Raw genomic sequence first — 27,031 nt, forward strand, 5'->3', positions numbered from 1 at the left:
TTTACGATCCCTACAAACAATTACCATGTTTGATAGGTTAAAAAAATATAGGCACACGTTAGACAATAGTATAAAGTTAGAGTATTGGACTATTCTTTTTAAAATTAAATCAGTCTTTTGTTTGGTGCTGCAAAGATAAGTGAGGATTATGTACCTTAAGACCACACCATTTAATCTTGGACACATACTTTTATAAAGTAGAATGAAAAATTTTCCCATAGGGACCCTAGGGATAATGTGGGATAATTTTTTTCATGCTTAAAAATAATTGTAGAATAACTACACAATGAAATATCTATATCTATTATTACATTATATTACATTGATTAAATATGTATTTACTTCAATATTCATTTTACTTAAATAATAATAAAAATGTTAGAATTTATATTTTGTGTGTTTGTGTGTGTGTTTGTATGTATATACATACATATACACACATAAATGATCAGTTACACACATTATTGTACGCGACGAGCCATGTGTCATTTAATGATTAGTTGTGTCGCACATCTAATTATGTGTGTGCATTATAATAATAATAATAAAATAAAAACAACTTAAATTAATATTCAGGTTTTTTATTTAATATTTCGAATATTCGTATTATTAAATTTATATTTATAAATTTACTCTTATAAATAAAATACTTTTAAATATTTAATAATTAATAAATCAATAGTAATATACTTTATTTTCTTATAAACTGTTTTAGTAAAATCCTACATAGTATACCAAACATGAGATAATATTAAATATAAATCCAGCCCAATCTTATTTTATCCTACTAAACCCAATATATTATTACCCATAATCCATCTTATAAAAAAAAAGTAATTTAAGTTCTCGTGCTGACTGGAGCTGGAAACCTGAAAGGCGGAAAGCCTAGCTATAGGGGTGTTCAGAATCCATTCCAATCCGCTCAATCCGTCTGATCCGTAAAAATTCGATCTGTGGATTAGTGGATTGGATTGGATTGAAAATTTGATAATCTGCAATCGGTGGATTGGATATGAATCTACTTTTATAAATCCGTAAAAATCCACGAATACGCAAAAAAATAAAGAGTATTTATTTAATTAAAAAAACTTGTAAATATGACATTATTACTTACTAGTAAATAAATAAGTTAAAATATAGTTATATTAACACTATATTATATCTTATCTGATGATAATATAAAATAAACAAATAAACAAATAAATAAATAAATAAATAAAGCTTCTTAAATAGTTAATTTCCATGTGCTGATATAAACTAATGAGATTTTTTTCGTTTTGGTGTGTTATATTTTGAAACTTTAAATGTATTTTCTACCTTTATTTAAACAGTTAATTTATGTAAATCTTATTTGATTTTAAATTTCATCTGTAGTAAAATTATTTTTATATTAAATTTTTTTATTTAGTTAGTTTGTGGATTGGACAAAATTAAAAATTTTTAGTCCGCAAAATAATAGATTAGATATGGATTAGGTCAAATCCGCATCCGATCCACAGATATATGAATTGAATTTGAATTAAATTTCACCAATTCGTGGATTGAATTAGATTAAAAATTTATAATCTATAAAATCATGAATCGGATATAAATTAATAGCCAATCCATAAAATTCGATTTGCGAACACTCCTAACTAGCTGAAGCTCTTACCTCAATTTCCAGTTGAAAATTAATAATTAATAATCACTAATTAAAAATTAAAGATGAACGCTCACTAATTAATAAGTAATTTAAGTTCCTTTTTATTATTTATATACACTTCCCATCTTCCTCTCTCCTTCTCTCTGTTTCTTCTTAAGTCGTCGCTCTCTCGCTTTATTTGTGTGACCATCACTTCAATTCGGTTCCTCAAAATTTCCTTTCATTTTACCTTTCTGCTTTCGACAATGTCTCGACGTGGTGGCGGTGGTCGTAGGCCGGATTCTCGCCGTGACCAGCCGACTCAGGCACGGGCGCCGTCATTCCAGCGGGGTGGCGGCGGAGCCGCTGGACCACGCGGCCGAGGTCGTCAAGGTCACCGTGGGGGTGCTGGTCGTGGATCGCATTCCGGCTCCGGTGCAGCCCCGTCCTCACCGCACACCGCTTCGACTTCGACGGAGCCGGCTCCTTCGTCTCCGTCTGTTTCTGCTTCTGCTCCTTCTTCGTCTTCAGTCTCTACTCTTGTCGAAGAAACGGAGCAGAAACTGACATTGGCGGCACCAGCGGCGGCTACACTTCCGCCTTCGTCGTCGCGGGCGGTGAGACTTCCAGTGAGGCCGGGATTCGGAACCCGTGGCAGAAAATGTGTTGTCCGAGCAAATCACTTTATGGTGCAACTTGCCAAGAGAGACATTCATCACTATGATGTAAGTCTACTTTTAATTTTAACTTCGTTATTTTTGAAAACGTTTTGACTCTTTTTATTTTTTATTTTCCGTTTTTCTCGTCAATTAAGGTTTCAATTGATCCAGAGGTGACGTCACAAAAGATCAACAGACAAATTATTTCTCAGCTGATTAACTTATATCGGCTGACTAACTTGGGTGAACGAATACCTGCCTATGATGGTATGAAGAGCATTTACACTGCAGGGCCGCTGCCTTTTGAATCGAAGGAATTCATTATCACGTTACCTGATAGTGATCCTCGTCCCAGCTCATCTGCCAGCCCGGGGTATCTCATGCTTTTAACACGTGTGTTTCTTGAATATTGTTGATTGTGAGTTTTCTTGATTTAATGTGTCGAGTGATTTCTTATGCAGAACGGAGCGTCAGTTTAGGGTGGTTATCAGATTGGCGTCGCAGCCTTATGTTTACACTCTACAGAAGTTCATACAAGTGCTTGATGTTGTTCTCAGAGCAGCTCCATCAGAGAAGTATTTAACCTTAACTGTGTTAATAAAAGTTTCACTTTTTGGTATGTATGATATAGGATGTTCCGTGCCCATGCCAGCATTTGCTTGTTCATGCAACTGATTGAGCATTTGATTTCTGAGGAACAATTTTATTATTGTCTATTTTGTGCCTTGAACAATTTAGGTTTTAGAATGGTTAATTAATGAAATGATGAACTTCTGCATCAGGCATACAGTTGTGGGAAGGTCATTTTTCTCAACTGATCTTGGACCAATGGGTCAGCTTGGTGATGGCATTGAATATTGGCGTGGATATTTTCAGAGTCTTCGCCCAACCCAATTTGGGCTATCTCTTAATATTGGTTTTTCTCATTATATTTTATATAATTTGATGCTGCTTATCTTTATATTATCCAAGCTTGATTTTTTCTTTTTTAGGTGCAGCACTGCTACATAAATATTTGCTTTTGCTGTTGCAGATGTTTCAGCCAGCTCCTTTTATAAGCCAATTCTAGTTACTGAGTTTGTTCAGTATTATTGCAGCGACTTATCACGTCCTCTTTCTGATCAAGTGCGTCTGAAGGTATTGTCTAGTCTTCTTTCGTGATGTCATGGTTATAATTAATTTAGTATCAACTTAATGAGCTATCTATTGGGCGGTTAAAAGTTTTAATTGAGGGCTGCAGCACCGTAATATATTTGTGATAAGAGCCTTTTCAAAGAATGATCACAGATTTGTTAGGCAAACCGTTCAGTAATGTTTTAGATGCTGTGTATAATTAATTGCAAGTAATTAGCAGTTTAAAATTTCAAATTTCTTGCAAATTTTGGATAGGGTAATTTCTTAATTTGTGGCTGAACTGGTGGGTAGTGAGTAGTGTTGTTCTCGGCCATTGAAATCTAAATAGAATGAGCTCCCAAGTCTAGGGGGAATAGAATGTTGATGACAGTGTTTGATGATTAATGTAGGAAGTTGGTGTATAATTTGGCCTATAATTCTGATGATAAAGAAATGAGATCTTGAAATGGCGGTTTTAAAAATCTTCCACGCATTCATTTGCAATTGTACAGTTATCTTGATCAACTTATTATCATTCCGTTACGTATATTAGCAATCTTTTGAACTATCTGTAAAATTTTTACTTTCGATCTATTTTGGCCGCTATTTGACAACCGCCCTTTAATTATTTTCAAAATTATTGCTGGGAATGGGATAGAGACATGTGGTCAATGATATTAATATACTTGTTTAATTCTTGACTTCTAGGTGAAAAAGGCATTGAAGGGAATAAAGGTAGTGCTCAGGCATATGGGGTACAACTTAAGTTGCAAGATCACTGGAATAACCAGTCAACCGATGAGCCAAGTAATGTATGTGTGTGTGTAATTAACTGATATACAAGTGTAAGAACACTGTCCAACGTGTGGTGATAGAGTGTGATAACATAACTTGGTGGTTTGGTTGTGTTTATGTTGGTCGATTTGTTTATGTTAGCTGATTCTTGAGTCCCCCACGCCATTTGAGAAGCATACTTTATGTTGCCTGCTTTTGTCGTCATCTGAAATCCACATATGGTTAAATTTGTCTTTTGTGTTGTATTTTATGTATGATTGAACTACTTGGTGGTAAAAAGTTTGGCGGATGTGTCTCAAATCAATTTCTCAAATCTGATATGTGATAGTAGTTGGCTACTATGTAGTGCGATGGTCACTTGATATTGCCTGTAACAGTGATGTATCCCTCCTTCCATGTTATAGTCGGAATTCACGTTATATCTTCCCTTTGATTGTATTTGCTAGGTTTACTTGTGACAATGAGACAAGGTCGGTGGTTCAATATTTTCTTGAAAAACATAAAATTGCGCTTCAATTCACGTCATTGCCTGCCCTTGAAGCTGGAACTGAAGAGAGGCGCATTTATTTGCCAATGGAGGTTCTATGATCAAAAGACTACTTTCGTTCTTTGTGTCTGGAAAATAATTTATTTAAGACTTATTTATAGAATATTTTTGTTTACAGCTTTCTAGGATTGTCGAGGGACAGAGATATACTAAAAGATTAAATGAAAGACAAGTAACTGCTCTTTTAAGAGCAACCTGTCAGCGTCCTCAGGATCGTGAAGCAAATATACAGATGGTAGAGCATTGTTGTAATTTCTTACATCTGTGGTGGATCTTTTTTGGATGATTAATCTGGGAGCTATCTTCTTGTGAACAAAGAGAGTTTCTGATTCTTGCTTCTGGGTTTGACATTCTTCTGCAGATGGCTAGGGAAAATGCTTACAATGAAGATACTCTTGTGAACAGAGAGTTTGGAATTCAAGTGGTTGATGGTCTTACATCGGTTAATGCTCGAATCCTACCTGCTCCAATGGTAATTATGTGTCATTTTGTTTTATTTGTAACAGGATTATGGTACTTCCAATCTCCTTATGCTTAACTTTACCTCCTGTAATGCTGCAGCTTAAATATCATGAAACTGGCCAAGAAGCAAGCGTGAATCCTGATTTTGGGCAATGGAACATGATTAACAAGGTGAATTACTGATTATTATTTTATTCTGTAGCTGTTGATTTGTGCTTAGGAAGAGCATAGGGAAGCAGTTTCCACTTGTTTAAATTGGTTGAGGGATGTTTATTGACTGATGGGTAGGATGGGTTGGAAGTTGATTTGCTAAATTTGATGCAATGTGGATGTGCTGCATTTCCTTTGCAACCATAATTTTTTTATTTTTTTTTTCATTTTAGCATGCTGTAATTTCTATTTAGTTATATACTTTTTCATCTTTGACAAGCATTGTATCTGATATTCACTTAGGTATTTGGATTGTATGTGCTTGGTGTTCAGCTCAATCCACTTTGCCTTCTGAAGGAGAAGCTTTTATTTGTTTACACTGAATTATTTTGTGTAATTTTGGTTGTACAGAAAATGTTCAATGGTGGGAGGGTGGAAGTTTGGACTTGTATGAACTTCTCAACGTGTTTGAACCAGGATGTGATCGGGTTCTGTCAACGGTTGGTAGATATGTGCAATAGAAAGGGAATGGTATGGTAATGTTAATGGTATGGTAATGTTATTTGTTTTGCAATGGTATGGTAATGTTATTTGTTTTGCAATTCATGCTAGCAATTTAGGTTAATGGTCTCTCTGAACCGACTTTTTTCTTTTGGGGGGTCTGTGTTTATCATGCCAGGTATTTAACCGGCGGCCTGTCATTCCCATAAGTTCATACAACCCATATCAAATTGAGAAGGCACTTGTAGACGTTCACAATAAGACTACACAGCCAGGGAAACAGCTTCAGCTGTTGATAATTATTTTACCAGATGTTCGCGGATCATATGGTGAGTGATAAATTTAATCAAGGATTAAACTTTAATGTCAGCTTTGGTTTTGTTCAACATTATCGGCTTTCTGCTCGCAGGAAGAATTAAGCGAGTTTGTGAAACGGAACTTGGGATTGTTTCACAATGCTGTCAGCCTAAGCACGCATCCAGTCGCAACATGCAGTATTTTGAAAATGTGGCTCTTAAAATCAATGTGAAGGTTTGCTTTGCCCCCATTTTTTTGCGTGTTCATTATCATGGTTAATATTTGAGAACCAATACAAGGGTTGGCAGGAAAACATGTAGGAGATGAATTTTTTTTTTTTTTTGGCAATTTAATTTCAGTCTTGATTTGCTGTAATTATTGTAATTTTTTTTTTCAAATAATCAAATTCTGATGTTCAAGATATTTTTATAAGTGTTTGGGAGTGCCAAAATTTCTTGTTAAAATTGATAGGTTTGCTTATTGGTACTGGAGATTCAGTTTGCTATTTGTAATTTTATCAGGTTGGAGGACGAAACACTGTGCTCGATGATGCTGTTCAGAAAAGAATTCCTCTTGTGACTGATAGACCTACAATTATATTTGGTGCAGATGTCACCCATCCACAACCAGGAGAAGACTCTAGCCCTTCAATAGTGGCCGTATGTGCACTCATTTTCTGTTTCTGCTTTCTAGTAATTCACTCTGTTGAAAGATTGAATTGACTGAGACAGGTGGTGGCCTCAATGGATTGGCCAGAAGTAACCAAGTACAGAGGACTTGTCTCTGCTCAGGCACATAATGAGGAAATTATCCAAGATCTCTATAAATCTATTCAAGATCCTCAGAGGGGTTTAGTTCATGGAGGGATGATCAGGTTAGTAGGCATGGAAGTACATATCAGGTGCCTTATTATTAAGAGAACCTTATGCTTCTGTTTGTCTTTACAGGGAACTGTTAATTGCCTTCAAAATATCAACCAACCGTAAACCTGAGAGTATTATTTTCTACCGGTAATGGCTGTTTTCAATGTTAAACTGCATGTTTTGTAGAATGTTACTGATGTTGTTTCATTTATGTGCCAGAGATGGTGTTAGTGAAGGGCAGTTCAGTCAGGTTTTGCTCCATGAAATGAATGCTATCCGACTGGTAATGCTGATGAGTCCTGAAGTTAATACAATTTTCTTGTGTTCTAGAGATTTTCAATACCTAGTTTCAGTTAATTTCTTGTTGATGACTTTTGTTGCAACATGCTAAATTGACTTATTTGCAGGCCTGTGCCTCACTTGAGGAGGGATATGCGCCACCAGTTACGTTTGTTGTGGTACAGAAAAGGCATCATACTCGCCTTTTTCCTGCTGAGCACAACAGACGTGATCTGACGGATAGGAGTGGAAATATTTTACCAGGTTCCAAGTTTGCTTTGTATTATTAATCTTTATTTTCTATTTGCTTCTTTTGAGTATTCACAATGGGTGGGAACCATGTTGTTGCTTCACCTTGTCTTTGATGAATACTTTTGGGATGTTCTTGTGTTAGGAACTGTTGTCGATACTCAAATTTGTCACCCTACAGAATTTGATTTTTACCTCAACAGCCATGCAGGAATTCAGGTAAAAAAAAAAGAAAATAAGTTTGCTCTTTCAATCCAAATATTTTTCATCCAGACTTGTTAAACAATGCCCCCCCCCCCCCCCAAATTTTTTAATTTGTTGGACTGATTAAGGTGTTTGTTCCAGGGAACCAGTCGCCCAACTCACTACCATGTATTGTTTGATGAGAACCGTTTTACTGCAGATGGCTTGCAAGTGTTAACAAATAACTTGTGTTACACGTAATATGTTTACCTTCTCTATAACCGGATTTAATATTGCATTGTTGAAGAATTTATCTTTCGAATGGTTATTTTGTAAGTTTTTGACTCGTGGCCCATTTTCAGGTATGCAAGGTGTACTCGATCAGTTTCAATAGGTCTGACGCTTCGTACTTCTATTGTTTTACTAAAAATATTTTGAGTCAATGAATTATTATGATTCTGGCTAGCATTGATTGATTTTTTTTTCTTTTTATTTTTTGTATTGGCTGTTTTCATATGGCAGTGCCTCCTGCATATTATGCACATTTAGCAGCTTTTCGGGCTCGTTTTTATATCGAAGACGAAACATCTGCGGGTGGATCCACAGGAGGGACTAGGAGCACGGCGGAGGGGAGTTTGGCTATCCGGCCTCTTCCCGTCATCAAGGATAATGTGAAAGATGTAATGTTTTACTGCTGAAAGTAGTCTCCAGCATCAATCCTCTTTGTCATGGTTTTCATCAAGGCTTGACGTGTTTTGGTATATGGAGTACCAGCGTGGTGCCCTTTTTGGACAGTACTGTTATTTTGGGAGTAGTTTCAAATTGGACATCAAGGGTAGAAACTGATTCTCCTTATTTTAAAATGTTAGCTGCATATTGTCCTGGTTAATGCCTTGTAAATTTAAATGCCAAAAAACTTCATTTCTTATTTTAAAAATGTTTCTGATTCTCCTTATTTTAAAAATGTTAGCTGCATATTGTCCTGGTTATTTGATCTCACTGCACTCTTTTTTAAATTAACATTTTTATTCTGAAAACATAATTGGATCAATTATATATTTGATCTTATTCTCTCTCTCGACAAAATGGAGAAAAATATTAAATAAGTTGTTTTTACAAAATTTAACAAACACTATTTTTATTAAAAATTATGAAATAAGTAAGTTATTGAATTTCAACTGCAATCCTAAACTGACTCTTAGTTAATCAAATATTTTTTGTGACTTTTGAAAATTAGTGAATTAAAATAATAAACTATAATTAAAAAATGGTTGTAAGAAGGAAAATTAAAGTTTGCCTCAATTGTTTGATTAGGCGAATGATGCATGTATACGGTTGGGTACATGTAGTTGTTTTTAACTAAGATGTATAAATAGATGAACAAATACTGCAAAAGCGAAAGTATTGAATTAAAAAATGTCATAAAAATTTCTTCAAAGTATTAAACTGTGTATGCTTCTTCTTTTTTTCTTTTTTTTTACTTTCAATTACTCGTTATTCTTCTTGTACGGTGGCTTCCGAATTACTTTCTTTACTTTTTGAGAGCTCAAGCAATTCCGTTGCTTCTTCCACTTTTGCAGCCAATGACTCAAAAGTGAATCCAACAGCACGAGCAGCTCGGAGTGATCCATTTCCAAAAGCATCTCAGTAATCTTTGGTGAAAGACCACATTGTCCAAAAGTTACTTACATGTAAATATCATTAAACCAAAGCTTAAAGCAGGTGAAAATTATTAGTACATTCGCAGAAGGTTAAAACTTCAATTTACTCCCTTATTTTGAATAACAATCTACTATTTACCTCAAAAATATAAAAACATCAATTTATCTCTTTTATCATTAAAAAGACAAAAAAAAATATTATTATCAACACCCTTTTCGTTTGTCCTAATCTTTTGAACGAAAATGAAAGTAAACTGAAGATTATCATTTTACCCGAAGATGAATCAAAATTGACCCTTAACAAAAAATATGAGTAATCACCTTGAGTTTCTTCAGCAGCGGGTAGAGTCTTTGGCCAAGAATATCTTTCCTTTCATTAGGGAAAGCAGCAGCAAGGATGCTGCTCAAATTTTCATTGTAAGCAGCAGCTCTTTAATTCCCATTTGTCAGCTCTTTGATTCCCATTGGAAAATTTAGCATGCCCATTCATCCTTCCTCCTCTATATTGCCTTACAGAATTAGGAGCCTGTAATACAAAATTTTTAATCCCAAAGTTAAGCAGAAGCGCAACAATTCCAAATACATCCTAAACTTGATTTTACGTTACCATTAGAAACAAAGGAGAAGGAGGAGGAGGTGAAAATCCATTAGGAATCATGCCACCATGCTTAAACCCTGGTGCTTGGTACACTTGTAAGGCACGTTGATAAAGGGTCGGATGCATAGGAAAAATGGTGCTACCAAGTCCTGGCCCTTGCTTTGCATACATCATTTGTAGGTACGAAGTTCTTTCTCACTTTGTTTAAGCAATGGCCACATACAATGGCTTTTGATGAAACTAAGATGCCATTCAGAGTATTTATGGCTCCATTGGCTTCATCAGGATTAGAGAAACACACAAATCCGAACCCTTTGCTAATACCTCGATTAGTTCTCATGATCTTAACAGAGCTGCGTCATCATTTATGTTCTTCACGTACAAATTTTTATCCTACACTTGACAAACATCTTGATTTTAGCAGGATTTAACAAACGAAAATAACGATATTAATTGAGAGAGCAAATAACGAAAACAAAAATTGTATAATTCGGCACGCTCTCGTTGCATTCTCTCAAATTAAGCGCGTAAAATCGCCTTTCGTACCGTTAGCATCTTTTGAGATAACCAAACTTATTTAATATTTTTCCAAACTCGAAGAATTTCGTACAGGTTGTTAAATGAAGCACTTTCTTGAATCCTGCCAGCCCTTCTGATGAATGGACCAACATAGCTGCCAATTAATGCCGGTGAACATTATGAATGTGACAAATAGTAAATAAATTAGCATACATACAAAGATGGCACATACAGGTACAGCTCCATTCCTTCAACGGTAGCAGCATAAAGCTTCTCAATAGCATTGAGTGCAGATTCTGGCGTTGAGTATTGGACAAAGCCATAGCCTTTGCTTTTCCCATCTTGAGACACAACAACCTTGGAGCTTGGAGGACTGAATGTCTCCGAATTTGGAAAATATTTGATGGAGCTTCCAATTGTCTATTGTACTAGCCAAGTTCTGCCAAGTGTATATATATATAGGAAACATCAGACAAAATGATGATCAACTAACTAAATGTTTTCATATCCCATGAAAAAATTTTGTAATTAATTACCTTAACGAACACTTTTCCAACTCAATCTGGCTTCAGAATTGGGTGTCGACTACATTACTCTAATTGCTTTACCATTCAGTATTGTATAATTCAATGCCTCTATAGCCTTTGTTGCTGATAAAAAAATTATAAAAGTTAAAGACGTTCATTAGGAATATATTTCAATTGTTATGAAAGTAAGCCGGCAAATCGTTTCGAATTTAATTAGAAGAACAATGTCGCGTCTGGCTTTTTTTTTTATTATTATTACACGAGACAATTTCTCAAGAGTACAACTCATATTACATTAGATTACAATTTATATTTATAAATCAGATTATTACTGGGACTAGTTTACATCAATTCTTATGAAACACTGTCCGAACTTTTACTCTCTCTAACATTCGAAGGATGTTTACTCTACTCACATTTCGAAATGAAAAAAACTGTCTTCACTCAATTAAAGAAGGAAATTAAATCCCCAACAATGCATTGTGGGAGCTTAAACCCATGACTTCACAATTGTAAGGTTTGGGTTCTAATCACTGGCTCGCCCCATGCAAGGGTTTTGATTATCGCTCTTGACCAACTCCCAAACTTGTAGCCCTAACTCTAATTAACATTTCCTGAAACCCTAGGGTTTAGTCAAGCTGTTTTCAAGTAATTTTATTTAACTGACTAATCATTGCTCTAGTTCAAATTCTGGGAAAGACAGATGGTTAAAGAATAGATTGGTGTACGTTCTGTTTCCCGTATTATGGAATTATCTGCAATAATTCACTTTATACAACAAAGAGTTGTACACATATAACTAAAAGTACATATTTGATTCAATTAATTTAACTTAGGTAATTAAAATAGTTTTAGGAAAATATGTATATATAAATTATGAACATGCATGCACGTACCACAGTGAAAGGAATGAAAGTTGGCGTAGCCATAGCGGAGTGAACGTCGATGGAAGCTATCAACGCAGAGCATAGCCGAAGCAAGTCCTTCGAGTTTTGAGAACGAGAAGGTCTGAATGAGCTGTTGTTCTGTTACTGTGGAGTCGAGGTCTCCAACGTAGAGCGAGAACAGTGTCCCCAGAATTGCAGAGTCATTATTATTATGAGCACGAAGAGAAACTTCCATGTTTAATGAATGAATCAATATCAGAGATGACACAATATTAATTGCTTGAGTTCATCAGAGCAACAAACTATGTGTATAGTTAATTATTTATTAAGAACATAACTAAGAAGTTGTGATAACGTGTAATTCCTTTCCTCTTTAGGAATTAGCTTTCTTATTGAATTCTGATTTTATTATAGAAGAAACGACTATAAGGGGGTGCCAAGCTTAAGCCCGCGCATTGGCGGAATGCAGAAGCTACACTATCTCTCTCTATATATAGTAGAACCTCTAAATAGACATACTCTATATAGAAATAATCTCTTCATGGTAATAAAAAATTGTGATCACAACTTAAAACTAGTTATAATTAAGAATAAACTCCACATTATAATAAGTTATATTTTTTGTAGATCTCGTCTTAAATAAACTTACCTTCACATAGTAATAATATTTCAAAAATATATGTCATGTTACGTTAAATAATTAAGATATAACAAAATATCTTTTTAAAGTTACAACCACATCCTTCAACTTGCAGGTATATATTAATTGGTCAGCATAGGCATTTTCTTGTTAAAACTAAAATATTTCTAACTTCTCAAATATATTAAACTGTCTTTAGTAATAAATTACATTAGAAACATTTTAGTGACATAAAATTTTATTAAAATGTAAATAATCCCACTTGCTACGAATCTTTTTATGTTTGAATCGAAAAGTTTCGGTAACTTTCTTGTCAAAAATAAAAAATAACAACTCGTTTATGTTATTCGATTCCCTTTCTTTTTATTTTTTATTTTTTGAGAGAGATATTCGATTCCCTTTCAAATGCAAACAAAAAGACAAATTCTTGACCAAAGTCAATTAAGTTGGTAGCTTGGATATTTGAATAGGAGTCTTCACGTGCTTCATTTTTAAGAATCGTCATCATTCTTCTTTCCAAAAAGGAAATAAGGAAAAATAATAATAATAGTAGAGCGAAGAAACAAAGAAAACTATGATTCGAAGTCAAAAGAATTCAATTTTTGATGATCAGTATTCGTTTAATTTTTATATTTTAAAATATATCTTAAAATATTTTTGTTGTTAATTATGTTACACTTTTTAGTATTGCATTTTATTTTTTTTGACAATAATACATTAATAAAAATAAATATTAATTTATCGAATTAAACGTAAAGGTAAAATAATGATAATACTACTATTATTATTTATTTTATTTGTAAACTATTATTATTTTTACTTTTGTGGTTAATTAGATAAATAACATATTTAAATCTTATTATTGTATTGTTACAATAATATATTTTATTATGATAATTTAATATATTTAAATTAATAAATAATATTATTTATTTTTTTTACAAATTATTATTACTTGTTTATGGTTAATTCAATAAATTAATATATTTCTTTTCTTTGATGTATTATTACAAGAGTATTATTGTAGAAACAAATAAAATGTAAGAGTAAAGGGTGTAACATAATTAACAACAAAAATAATAGATTAATATTTTTATATTAATATCTCCAAGATTGTTACAAGGTATTATTGTCAAAGCAAAACAAAAATAAGGACAATAATAAAACATATTATAATATCTAACTATAGTAACTGAACATATACTTAACCTAAAATGTAATATCTAAATGAACACTTTACCTACTTCATTAACATAATCATATATACATAATTTATAGTCATGTAATGTGCCGTTGATCAAAACTTATGATATAATAATAATAATAATAATATAATAATAATAATATAATATAATAATATAATAATAATAATAATCTTACACCATCTATCAGTTAATGACAAGTCACGTGTCGTATTATTTAAGACCCATTACGTTTTTTTAATTATGTATTGATAGTATTATTAACAAAACAATTATTATTATTTTTTCTTTTCCCTAGCTTCCACTATTTTATCTATTTATTTTTATTTTTATTTATTTTTATTTGGAATGAAGCTTCCACCTTAAACAAACGAAGAAAGTGCTGACCAGCTGGTAAGATTCCTCAAAAGTGTAAGCAAGACGACGCACTTTCGATTGTTAAAATGAATCAGAAGAGCTAAAGCGGTTTCTTTATGCGTTCCTTAATGTTGTAGATGTAGTTCTCTTTTTTCTTTTTTCATAAACTTGCACCCACATGGAGGTAAGCGAAACTGGCTTTTGCCTTTCGTTCGTTCATCAAATTTTAATATCACTTATTACGTCGCTTAATTGAAATCTCATGTATTTATTTAAAAAATAAAAATAAATAATTTAAGAAGTTGATACAAATAAATGAGAAGATAAAAATTAGTTGCATTAATAAGATATTTTATTTTCAAGTGAGTTTTTAATCAAAGATTCTCAATTTTAAAAATTAAAAAATAAATTATAATATATTAAAATTTATTGATAACATAACATCTTCAAAATATTCTAGTATTTTTTATAACAGAACATGAAACTAAGTAATTTAGTGATCCTCAAATAATTTTTATTAATTTAAAAAAATAATTAATACACTCTTAAAATATTATAATAATTTTTATAATAATACATCAATAAAGTATTCGAATGATAATATTATTAATATTTATTGATAATGGCACCTCAAAGTTCAACTCTAATTCCTTCTGAGCTACGCAATTAAGTAAAGTAAATAGCAAGAAAGTCACATCAACGCGCTTTGTGACACAACAACATGACGTTTAAAGAGCCTCGCGGCAGATGCAAATATCGATTGACTGAAAAGAAAGCTCAAATTGACAATTCGTTTAACCCAACAGTTTAAAATACTGAGTGAGATCTTGGCATAAAACAGTGAAAGCTAAAGCATAAAGAAAAGAATGTTAAGGAAAAGAGAAAAAAAAAAAAAAAAGAGAATGAAGAAGATGCTTTATCTCTCTTTTTGCGTCATTTAGAACGTATGCCAACCATGCACGTCCACGTCATTTTAATCCACGAAGAGATAAATAGATCACTAACAGACAGAGTCAATATATATTCTTCATGTCAATTATGGCGAGAGCTTTTCCTTTTTCTTTGGGACACATGGTCTGTGAGATATGCTCGCGGATTAAAATTCAAATTAATTTCTTTGACCTCTATCTAAAATATTTAGGATTTAAATCGGTTAAATAAATCAATTTTAAAAATCACTCAAATTAATCCTCTTAAAAATAAGAGAGCCATGTTTACTTTAGGAGACCACTGATATTAAATTACTAAAATGATAACATCAAAATAAAATTGGTATTATTGTTCGTGCCGTCACAATACCATTGTAGTACACAAAATGACGACATTGTTCATACTAAAATACTTTTCTTTTCTTGGTAGTTAAATATTATTTTTCTTTTTTATTACACGTGAAAGTATTTTTATTATTAGCAATAAACATGCACAATAAGAAGTGAATAGAAATTAACAATATTTTAAATTTAAATAATTATCGTAGACTCTCGTAGACTTAGCTAAACTTTTACTGCATGCGCGCGCACACACACAACATAAAAATGACACCGCGAATTAAAAAAACTGTAAATTTTGCGAGGGCTCGATTTTAAATTTGCACAGAAATCAGACAAATTTCAGATCAGTCCCTTATGTTTCTCTGAAATTTATTCCATCCCCCCCGACTATCGAGTACAAGGCGCCATCATATCCTCTGTAGCATTTCTAGAATCTTGGAAGTGGTCCCGCGCATTTAGTCCATCGATCCTTGTCACCTGATGGGAGTAAAACTCCTCGGTCAAAAGGATTTGGTATTCTCGCGGGCCCCACAAAGGAAATTAAAAAACTAAAAAGCCAAAAATAGGCTGCGCATGGAATACCATGAAGCGGAAGTCCCTTCCTTCGGAAGTTGTTTGCAAGAGAAGACTTGGAAATTATCTACAACGTGCTATCCCACCGTGTCTCCCGTAGACGCCAGCTTCGATTGATCCATCCCAACTTTGTCTTTATCAAATTATAAACGTCCCGAAGAAGCCCTTCTTCGCTCGACACGTGCACGTGCATCAAAGGTTTCGTGTTAGCTTTGCGTTATTTGCGATTTTAAAGAAAGTGCCGTTGTACGGTTCTGCTGTTCCTTCATCGCTTACGTGGAAAGGCCTGCGTGCTGACTCCTCGCAGACAGCCCCACTAATTTCTTTAAAAAAATATAAAGTAATGGATACGGACTTAGCAAACCGGATGTGCACATGTGTTTGAGAAATCATATATATATATATATATTTTTTTCCTCAGTAAAAGCGTGACCAAATACTGTCGATTTTCAATAATTTTTTTATTAAAAAAGATATAATTTTCTTTACGTTGTGTAAATGGGGTCCACAGGCGGACTGCCAAACTAGATGCCTTGGGAATCGTCAACCCTTCAGGCTGGAAAACGCCCCAAGGAGCGCCGCCTAAAAGCTATCATTAATTTGTCGTCATACGCGCCCAGGGAAAGCGTGTGTGGGAGCAAATATTCAAACGCCGGGACTATTGGACACGTGTGATAGTTTAAAGAGGCCGTAGCTCTGAGCTTTGCGGGAATAAAAGGCTGATGGTTCAGCACGCGCTCATGGAAATTTTTCACTCGTTCCAAATTCCAATCACCTTCTGTTCTTCCACAGCGACTATGTCCATTGACCCCCAGACACCTGATGATTATTTTCGCGGTCTTTTTCATTTCACAAATTTTACCCTTTGCCATCTTCACTTGGTGGGTGAAATTTGATTTTTGGGTACAATGCAGAGTGGATTTAATCATAAACTTCTTGAATTAGAAATAGTAAAAATATCCACCGTCCACTTATTTTTTTTTTCTTTTAAATATATAATTCTTTTTTTTACTGAAATTCACCTAAAGTTACATTTTATTTTACTTTTCCAGTTTTGTTTTAAATTCGTTAAGAAAACTAACGGAAACTTAAAAAAATGATAATTTTACCTCCAAAACGAAAATTATAATTTCACCATAAAAAAAAGCCAAAAACAATAAGATTTAATGATGAATATCATTATTGGTATGTTAATGAAGTATAAAAAAATCTTAACTACTAGATATTATAACTCAATGAATAATAAAATTCTACTTATTTTAAATTCAATTGAGCTATTTTTAATACTACTGTTATAATTTAGCATTCTAATTACATACATATTTAAAAAAAAACCTTGCATTTGATGGTTGTGGAATTAATTTCTTTGTTGACCGATGGGGAAAATAATTAGATTTAATTTGATTATTTTTGGTAATTTTTAGGATGAAATTATAATTTTCGTTTTGGGGGGCAAATTTGTCATTTTTTAAGTTTCTGTTAGTTTTCTTAACGGATTCCAAACGGAAGTGGAAAAATGAAACAAAATGTATCTTTAGGTGGATTCCAACAAAAAAAAAATTGTGTATTTTTTAAAAATTAGAAAAAACGGGTGGACAGTGGATAATTTCTCTTAAAAATATTATCCGAAGGATAATTTTAAGTTTGGTCCTTTTACATAATGTAGATTTGTGGTGGTATTTTTTTTTTTGTGATGGTTAAAAGAATATAGGCACACATTAGACAATAGTATAAAGTTAAGAGTATTGGACTATTCTTTTTAAAATTAAACTAGTCTTTTGTTTGGTGCCGCAAAGATAAGTGAGGATTATCAATTATGTACCCTAAGACCACACCATTTAATCTTGGGCACATACTTTTATAAAGTACAATGAAAATTTTTATCCCATGGGGACCATAGGGATAATGCGGGATAATTTTTTTCATGCTTAAAAATAATTGTAGAATAACTACACGATGAAATATCTATAACTATTATTACATTATATTATCACATTGATTAAATATTTATTTACTTTAATTTTCATTTTACTTAACTAATAATAAAAATGTTAGATTTATATTTTGTGTGTTTGTGTGTGTATATGTATGTATATTGTGTGTATATGTATCTAAACATACACAAATGATCAATTACACACATTATTGTACGCGATGAGCTATGTGTCATCTAATCATGGCTGTGTGGCACATCTAATTAGGTGTGTATAATAATAATAAACAACTTAAATTAATATTTAGGTTTTTTAATTTAATAATTTGAATATTCATATTATTAAATCTATATTTATAAATTTACTCTAATAAATAAATACTTTTAAATGTTTAATAATCAATAAATCAATATTAATATACTTCATTTTCTTATAAATTATTTTAATAAAATCCTACAATAGACCAAACATGAGATAATACTAAATATAAATAAAACCCAATCTTATTCTATCCCGCTAAACCCATCTTATAAAAAAAAGTAATTTAAGTTCTAATGGTGGCGGGAGCTGGAAACCTGAAAGGCCGGAAGCCCGGCTGAAGCTCTTACCTCAATTTCCAACTGAAAATTAATAATTAATAATTAATGATGAACGCTCATAAACATAAAAAAAAATATCATAAAAATGAACGATCTTTCCTTTGCCCTCCAACGGGAGCAACTGAGCAAGTAGTAAGTGGAACCTCGCCACTTTCCTTGCAAAACGGGAGCAAGTAGCAAGTGTGTAGTGGCTAGGGATGGCAATGGGGCAGATATGGGTTGGATCTACTCTGCTCCATATCTAAATCCATAATAAAAATCAAGATCCGTATCTGCTCCAGATCCGTTATGAATTCATATTTTTCGTTCCATATTCAGATCCAAAAAAGAAACAAATATCTATATCTGCTCCAAATCCGAAAAAAAATTAAAATCCAAATCCGCTCTAGATCCGTCATGAATTCTAAAATTCCGTAATAAAAAAGTAATAATTTTTTAGATTGAAAATTGAAGGCTAAAATGTATTGATAACAAATAAATTATATAATTTTTCTCAAAAATATAATAAATATTGTTGCTTATACTTCTACACCAAAACAACAAATAAGAAAGATAATAAAATATCATTCAAAAGTAATTACAGGAGTAAGATCAATCTAATATTCTATTGTCTCCTTCATCATTCTAGTATCCATGATACACATACCCTCATTCCTACAACATTAGATAATAACATATAAATTAAATATGATTTATATTCAGTCCTTTATTATTTTTATTATGACCATATTTGACTAAATATATGAATAACTATATTCCTTAAAAATTATTTGGCCAATATGATAAAATAAATTACCAAGTTATATTACTTGGATTGCAATTTGAATATTGCATGTACATGCTTTGAGGCTGGCTGACTTTTAAATTTACAAAACTAATCTTTAAGTTTTAAGAGTTTAAATTCATGGTAAATACTACTAATATGCTATGAATAAAATTTATTATCATTATCATTATCATTCCACAATTATTAAGAAACTTTTAAAATAAAATAAAATTAAAAGATGAGTGGATATGGATATGTATTTAGATATTAAAATAGATTCATATCTGCTCCAAATCCGTCTTAGATCCGCACATCGATATCCAAATCTGATCCAAATCCGATCCGATTGAATTTGGATCACATGGATCTTGGATCAAATCCAATCAATTGCCATCCCTAGTTACGGCAACAAAAGCGCGTGCTACATTTACACGTCATTAGTATAAAAAGCTAGGGGTAAATCCGTCAGAGGACCAAACAGTCGCCATACTGCCACGAAGCAATAAAATAAAAAGAATTTCCATTGCACGCCTTGCATTTAATTCGATCTCTCTCTCTCTCTCTCTCTCTTAAACCTTGGTCCTTATTATTTATATACACACCCCCTATTCCTCCCTCCTTCTCTCTGTTTCTTCTGAAGTCTGTCGCTCTCTCGCTTTATTTGTGTGACCATCACTTCACTTCGGTTCCTCAAAATTTTCTATCTCATTTCACCTTTCTGTTTTCGACAATGTCTCGACGTGGTGGCGGTGGTCGTAGGCCGGATTCTCGCCGTGACCAGCCGACTCAGGCACCGGCGCCGTCATTCCAGCGGGGTGGCGGTGGAGCCGCTGGACCACGGGGCCGAGGTCGTCAAGGTCAACGTGGGGGTGCTGGTCGTGGATCGCATTCCGGCTCCGGTGCAGCCCCTTCCTCACCACACACCGCTTCGACTTCGACGGCGCCGGCTCCTTCGTCTCCGTCTGTTTCTGCTTCTGCTTCTGCTCCTTCTTCGTCTTCAGTCTCTACTCTTGTCGAAGAAACGGAGCAGAAACTGACATTGGCGGCACCAGCGGCGGCTACTCTTCCGCCTTCGTCGTCGCAGGCGATGAGATTTCCGGTGAGGCCGGGATTTGGAACTGTTGGCAAAAAATGTGTTGTCAGAGCAAATCACTTTATGGTGCAACTTGCCGAGAGAGACATTCATCACTATGATGTAAGTCTACTTTTAATTTTGTTATTTTTGAAGACGTTTTGCTGTTTTTATTTTTTATTTTTCGTTTTTCTCGTCAATTTTGATTTTATTTAAGATTCACCATTCGTGAGCGTCGAATTCGAAGGTGTCGGGGTTTTGTTGATATTTAAAAAATATACATATTCTTTTGCTTATTTATTTATTTATTTTTTAAGGTTTCAATTACTCCAGAGGTGACGTCAAAAAAAATCAACAGACAAATTATTTCTCAGCTGATTAATTTATATCGGCTGACTCACTTGGGTGAACGAATGCCTGCCTATGATGGTATGAAGAGCATTTACACGGCAGGGCCGCTGCCTTTTGAATCGAAGGAATTCATTATCAAGTTACCTGATAGTGATCCTCGTCCCAGCTCATCTACCAGGCCGAGGTATCTCTTGCTTTTAACACCTGCGTTTCTTGAATATGTTGATTGTGAGTTTTCTTGATTTAATGTGTTGAGTGATTTCTTGTGCAGAAGGGAGCGTCAGTTTAGGGTGGTTATCAGATTGGCATCGAAGCCTGATCTTTACACTCTACAGCAGTTCTTACTCCGTAGGCATTTTGAAGCACCGTATGAAGTTATACAAGTGCTTGATGTTGTTCTCAGAGCAGCTCCATCAGAGAAGTATTTAACCTTAACTGTGTTAATAAAGTTTCACTTTTTGGTGTGTATGATATAGGATGTTCCCTGCCCATGCCAGCATTTGCTTGTTCATGCTACTGATTTAGCATTTGATTTCTGAGGAACAATTTTATTATTGTCTACTTTGTGTCTTGAACAATTTGGGTTTTAGAATGGTTAATTAATGAAATGATGAACTTCTGCATCAGGCATACAGTTGTGGGAAGGTCATTTTTCTCAACTGATCTTGGACCAGTGGGTCAGCTTGGTGATGGCGTTGAATATTGGCGTGGATATTTTCAGAGTCTTCGCCCAACCCAGATGGGGCTATCTCTTAATATTGGTATTTCTCATTATATTTTATATAATTTGATGCTGCTTATCTTTTATGTTATGCAAACTTGATGTTCTTTTTTAGGTGCAACGTTGCTACATAAATATGTACTTTTTCTGTTGCAGATGTTTCAGCCCGCTCCTTTTATGAGCCAATTCTAGTTACTGAGTTTGTTCAGTATTATTGCAGAGACTTATCACGTCCTCTTTCTGATCAAGTGCGTCTGAAGGTATTGTCTAGTCTTCTTTCACGATGTCTTGGTTATAATTAATTTAGTATCAATTTAATGAGCTATCTATTGGGCGGTTAAAAGTTTTAATTGAGGGCTGCAGCACCGTAATATATTTGTGATAAGAGCCTTTTCAAACAATGATCACAGATTTGTTAGGCAAAAAGTTCAGAAACGTCTTAGATGCTGTGTATAATTTAACGCAAGTAACTAGTAGTTTAAAATTTCAAATTTCTTGCAAATTTTGGATAGGGCAATTTCTTAATTTGTGGCTGAACTGGTGGGCAGTGAGTAGTGTCTGTTGTTCTTGGCCGTTGAAATCTAAATAGAATGAGCTCCCAAGTCTTAAGGGGAATAGAATGTTGATAACAGGGTTTGATGATCGATGTAGGAAACTGGTGTATAATTTGGCCTATAATTCTGATGATAAAGAAATGAGATCTTGAAATGGCGGTTTTAAAAATCTTCTGTGCATTCATTTGCAATTGTGCAGTTATCTTAATCAACTTATTATCATTCCGTTAAGTATATTATCAATCCTTTGAACTATCTGTAAAATTTTTAGTGTCAATCTATTTTGGCCGCTATTTGACAACTGCCCTTTAATTATTTTCAAAATTATTGCTGGGAATGGGATAGAGACACATGCTCAATGATATTAATATAATTGTTTAATTCTTGACTTCTAGGTGAAAAAGGCATTGAAGGGAATAAAGGTAGTGCTCACGCATATGGAGTATAACAAAAGTTACAAGATCACTGGAATATCCAGTGAACCGATGAGCCGACTAATGTATGTGTGTGTGTGTAATTAACTGATATACAAGTGTCCAACTTGTGGTGATACAGTGTGATAACGTAACTTGGTGGTTTGGTTGTGTTTATGTTGGTCGATTTGTTTATGTTAACTGATTCTTGAGTCCCCCACGCCATTCCAGAAACATACTTTACGATGCCTGCTTTTGTCGTCATCTGAAATCCACATATGGTTAAATTTGTCTTTTGTGTTGTATTTTATGTACGATTCATGAACTGACTTGGTGGTAAACTGTTTAGCCGCTGTGCGTCAAATCAATTTCTCAAATCTGATTTGTGATAGTAGTTGGCTTCTATGTAGTGCAATGGTGACTTGTTATTGCCTGTAACAGTGATGTATCCCTCCCTCCATGTTATAGCAGGCATTCATGTCTTATTTTCCCTTTGATTGTATTTGTTAGGTTTACTGATGACAATGCGACAAGGTTGTCAGTGGTTCAATATTTTCGTCAAAGATATAATATTGGGCTTCAATTCACGTCATTGCCTGCTCTTGTAGCTGGAAGTGAAGCGAGGCCTATTTATTTGCCAATGGAGGTTCTATGATCAAAAGATTACTTTGATATTTTGTGTTTGGAAAATAATTTATTTAAGACTTATTTATAAAATATTTTCCTTTACAGCTTTCTAGGATTGCCGCGGGACAGAGATATACTAAAAGATTAAATGAAAGACAAGTAACTGCTCTTTTAAGAGCAACCTGTCAGCGTCCTCGCGATCGTGAAGCAAATATACGGATGGTAGAGCATTGTTGTAATTTCTTACGTCTGTGGTGGATCGTTTTGGATGATTAATCTTGGATTTATCTTCTTGTGAATAAAGAGAGTTTCTGATTCTTGCTACTGGGTGTGACATTCTTCTGCAGATGGCTAGGACAAATGCTTACAATGAAGATACTCTTGTGAACAAAGAGTTTGGAATTCAAGTGGCCGATGGTCTTACATCGGTTGATGCTCGAATCCTACCTGCTCCAATGGTAATTATGTGTCATTTTGTTGTATTTGTAACAGGATTATGGTATTTCCAATCTCCTTATGGTTAACTTTACCTCCTGTAATGCTGCAGCTTAAATACCATGAAACTGGCCGAGAAGCAAGCGTGAATCCTGGTTTTGGGCAATGGAACATGATTAACAAGGTGAATTACTGATTATTATTTTATTCCGTAGTCGTTGATTTGTGCTTAGGAAGAGCATAGGGAAGCAGTAACAACTTGTTTAAATTGGTTGAGGGATGTTTATTGACTGATGGGTTGGAAGTTGATTTGCTACATTTGATTCAATGTGGTTGTGCTGCATTTCTTTTGCAACCATAATTTTTTAATTTTTTTTTCCATTTTAGCATGCTGTAATTTCTATTTAGTTATATACTTTTTCATCTTTGACAAGCATTGTATCTGATATTCACTTAGGTATTTGGATTGTATGTGCTTGGTGTTCAGTTCAATCCACTTTGCCTTCTGAACGAGGAGCTTTTATTTACTCACACTGAATTATTTTGTGTAATTTTGGTATTATAGAAAATGTTCAATGGTGGGAGGGTGGAAGTTTGGACTTGTGTGAACTTCTCCACCCGTTTGAATCGGGACGTGCCATTCCAGTTTTGTCAGGGGTTGGTAGACATGTGTAATAGCAAGGGAATGGTATGGTGATGTTATTTATTTTGCAATTCATGTTAGCAATTCAGGTTAATGGCCTCTGTGAACCTACTTTTTTCTTTTGGGGGTTCTGTGTTTATCATGCCAGGTATTTAACCCGCGGCCTGTCATTCCCATAAGTTCATCCAACCCAAATCAAATTGAGAAGGCACTTGTAGATGTTCACAATCGGACTGCACAGCAAGGGAAACAGCTTCAGATGTTGATAATTATTTTACCTGATGTTAGCGGATCATATGGTGAGTGATAAATTTAATCCATGATTAAATTTTTATATCAGTTTTGTTTTGTTCAACATTATCGGCTTTCTGCTCGCAGGAAGAATTAAGCGAGTTTGTGAAACGGAACTTGGGATTGTTTCACAATGCTGTCAGCCTAGGCAGGCATCAAGGCTCAATATGCAGTATTTTGAAAATGTGGCTCTTAAAATCAATGTGAAGGTTAGGTTTGCCCCCCTTTTTTTGCGTGTTCATTATCATGGTTAATATTTACAAATACAAGGGTTAGTGGGAAAACATGTGGGAGATGATTTTTTTTTTTGGCAATTTAATTTCAGTCTTGATTTGCTGGAATTATTGTAATTTTTTTTTTCAGATAATCAAATTCTGATGTGGGAGTGCCAAAATTTCTTGTTAAAATTGATAGGTTTGCTTCCTTGGTACTGGAGATTCAGTTTGCTTTTTGTAATTTTATCAGGTTGGAGGACGAAACACTGTGCTCGTTGATGCTGTTCAGAAAAGAATTCCGCTTGTGACTGATAGACCTACAATTATATTTGGTGCAGATGTCACCCATCCACAACCAGGAGAAGACTCTAGCCCTTCTATAGCGGCTGTATGTACACTCATCTTTTGTTTCTGCTTTCTTGTAATTCACTCTGTTAAAAGATTGAATTGACTGAGACAGGTGGTGGCATCAATGGATTGGCCAGAAGTAACCAAGTACAGAGGACTTGTCTCTGCTCAGGCACATCATGAGGAAATTATCCAAGATCTCTATAAATCTACTCAAGATCCTCAGAGGGGCTTAGTTCATGGAGGAATGATCAGGTTAGTAGACATGGAAATATATTTCATATGCCTTTATTAAGAGAACCTTATGCTTCTGTTTGTCTTTTACAGGGAACTGTTAATTGCCTTCAGAAGATCAACCAACTTCAAACCTCACAGGATTATTTTCTACCGGTAATGGCTGTTTTCAACGTTAAACTGCATGTTTTGTAGAATGTTACTGATGTTTAATTTATGTGCCAGAGATGGTGTTAGTGAAGGGCAGTTCAGTCAGGTTTTACTCCATGAAATGAATGCTATCCGGCAGGTAATGCTGATGAGTTCTGAAGTTAATACAATTTTCTTGTGTTCTAGAGATTTTCAATATCTAGTTTCAGTTAATTTCTTGTTGATGACTTTTGTTGCAACATGCTAAATTGACTTATTTGCAGGCCTGTGCCTCACTTGAGGAGGGATATGCGCCACCAGTTACGTTTGTTGTGGTACAGAAAAGGCATCATACTCGCCTTTTTCCTGCTGATCACAACAGACGCGATCTGACAGATAGGAGTGGAAATATTTTACCAGGTTCCAAGTTATCTTTGTATTATTAATCTTTATTTTCTATTTGCTTCTTTTGAGTATGCATAATGGCTGGGAACCATGTTGTTGCTTAACCTTGTCTTTGATGAATATTTTTGGGATGTCCCTTTGTTAGGAACTGTTGTTGATACTCATATTTGTCACCCTACGGAATTCGATTTTTACCTCAACAGCCATGCAGGAATTCAGGTTAAAAAAAAAATTAAGTTTGCTCTTTCAATCCAAATTTTATCCATCCAGACTTGTTAAACAATGCACCCTTTTTCCCTCCCTAATTTTTAAATGTGTTGAACTGATTAAGGTGTTTTTTCCAGGGAACCAGTCGCCCAACTCACTACCATGTATTGTATGATGAGAACCGTTTTACTGCAGATGGCTTGCAAGTGTTAACAAATAACCTGTGTTACACGTAATATGTTTACCTTCTCTATAACCGGATTTAATATTGCATTGTTGAAGAATTTATCTTTCAGATGGTTATTTTGTAAGTTTTTGACTCGTGGCCCATTTTCAGGTATGCAAGGTGTACTCGATCAGTTTCAATAGGTCTGATCCTTTGTACTTCTATTGTTTTACTAAAAACCTTTGGAGTCAATGAATTATTATTATTCTGGCTAGCATTGATTGATTTTTTTTTCTTTTTTTCTTTGTATTGGCTGTTTTCATATGGCAGTTCCTCCTGCATATTATGCACATTTAGCAGCTTTTCGGGCTCGCTATTATATCGAGGATGAAACATCTGCTGGTGGATCCACAGGTGGGAGTAGGAGCACGGCAGAGAGGAGTTTGGCTATCCGGCCTCTTCCCGTCATCAAGGATAATGTGAAAGATGTAATGTTTTACTGCTGAAGGTAGTCTCCAGCCTCAATCCTCTTTGTCCTGGTTTTCATCAAGGCTTGACGTGTTTTGGTATATGGAGTGCCAGCGTGGTGCCCTTTTTGGACAGTACTGTTATTTTGGGAGTAGTTTCAGATTGGAGATCAATGGTAGAAACTGATTCTCCTTATGTTAAAAATATAAGCTGCATATTGTCCTGGTTAATGCCTTGTAAATTTAAATGCAAAAAAACTTCATTTTTTGTTTCTGCTCTTATTTTGCTATATATTTGATCAATTATATATTTGATCTTATTTTTTCTCTCTACCTCTTTCCCTTAACCAAAATTTATTGTAACATGTGAAGGAAGTGAGATCATTCTATGAAGCCGTGATTAATTAAATATAAATTATGTAAACAAAATATAAAATTTATAAATTTAATATAAAATTTATAAATCAGCATTAATTGTAAAATAAAATAAAATTTTTAGA

General features: G+C 34.1%; 2 protein-coding genes across 3 annotated transcripts; both read left to right on the forward strand.

Moving 5' to 3' along the window:
* Positions 1-1,777: 1,777 nt before the first annotated feature.
* Positions 1,778-8,648, forward strand: LOC18034184 (protein argonaute 5). 2 transcript variants are annotated; one of them, XM_024178824.1, is made up of 22 exons: positions 1,778-2,346; positions 2,436-2,653; positions 2,742-2,855; positions 3,063-3,196; positions 3,314-3,417; positions 4,102-4,205; positions 4,635-4,767; positions 4,854-4,970; positions 5,097-5,207; positions 5,297-5,368; positions 5,759-5,878; positions 6,027-6,177; positions 6,258-6,379; positions 6,667-6,804; positions 6,877-7,019; positions 7,093-7,155; positions 7,228-7,312; positions 7,416-7,551; positions 7,682-7,755; positions 7,882-7,976; positions 8,082-8,113; positions 8,242-8,648. In XM_024178824.1, the coding sequence occupies exons 1-22, from the start codon at positions 1,888-1,890 to the stop codon at positions 8,415-8,417; spliced, it is 2,901 nt and encodes a 966-aa protein (XP_024034592.1). In that variant the 5' UTR covers positions 1,778-1,887; the 3' UTR covers positions 8,418-8,648. The 2 variants fall into 2 exon arrangements, with proteins under 2 accessions (XP_024034592.1, XP_024034593.1); XM_024178825.1 differs by having other exon boundaries at positions 7,228-7,291.
* An 11,179-nt stretch (positions 8,649-19,827) lies between these two features.
* LOC18033727 (protein argonaute 5) lies at positions 19,828-26,799 on the forward strand. Its single transcript, XM_006424332.2, has 22 exons — positions 19,828-20,448; positions 20,643-20,860; positions 20,948-21,097; positions 21,304-21,437; positions 21,554-21,657; positions 22,347-22,450; positions 22,875-23,010; positions 23,097-23,213; positions 23,339-23,449; positions 23,539-23,610; positions 23,992-24,114; positions 24,218-24,368; positions 24,448-24,569; positions 24,826-24,963; positions 25,036-25,178; positions 25,251-25,313; positions 25,383-25,446; positions 25,571-25,706; positions 25,837-25,910; positions 26,036-26,130; positions 26,236-26,267; positions 26,395-26,799. Exons 1-22 carry the CDS (start codon positions 19,984-19,986, stop codon positions 26,568-26,570), a joined length of 2,928 nt encoding a protein of 975 aa, XP_006424395.1. The 5' UTR covers positions 19,828-19,983; the 3' UTR covers positions 26,571-26,799.
* Positions 26,800-27,031: the final 232 nt, after the last annotated feature.

This window comes from Citrus clementina, unplaced genomic scaffold (assembly GCF_000493195.1).
Source record: "Citrus clementina cultivar Clemenules unplaced genomic scaffold, Citrus_clementina_v1.0 scaffold_8, whole genome shotgun sequence".
Classification (NCBI taxonomy): Eukaryota; Viridiplantae; Streptophyta; class Magnoliopsida; order Sapindales; family Rutaceae; genus Citrus; species Citrus x clementina.

Excerpts from the sequence above, each read along its gene's own strand:
- LOC18033727 (XM_006424332.2), top strand. The coding sequence starts at position 19,984 with ATGTCTCGACGTGGTGGCGGTGGTCGTAGGCCGGATTCTCGCCGTGAC. Across the intron at positions 22,451-22,874 it reads GAACCGATGAGCCGACTAAT|GTTTACTGATGACAATGCGA; the intron begins GTATGTGTGTGT and ends TGTATTTGTTAG. Across the intron at positions 24,369-24,447 it reads TGATGTTAGCGGATCATATG|GAAGAATTAAGCGAGTTTGT; the intron begins GTGAGTGATAAA and ends TTCTGCTCGCAG.
- LOC18034184 (XM_024178824.1), top strand. The coding sequence starts at position 1,888 with ATGTCTCGACGTGGTGGCGGTGGTCGTAGGCCGGATTCTCGCCGTGAC. Across the intron at positions 5,208-5,296 it reads GAATCCTACCTGCTCCAATG|CTTAAATATCATGAAACTGG; the intron begins GTAATTATGTGT and ends GTAATGCTGCAG. Across the intron at positions 5,879-6,026 it reads TGTGCAATAGAAAGGGAATG|GTATTTAACCGGCGGCCTGT; the intron begins GTATGGTAATGT and ends TTATCATGCCAG.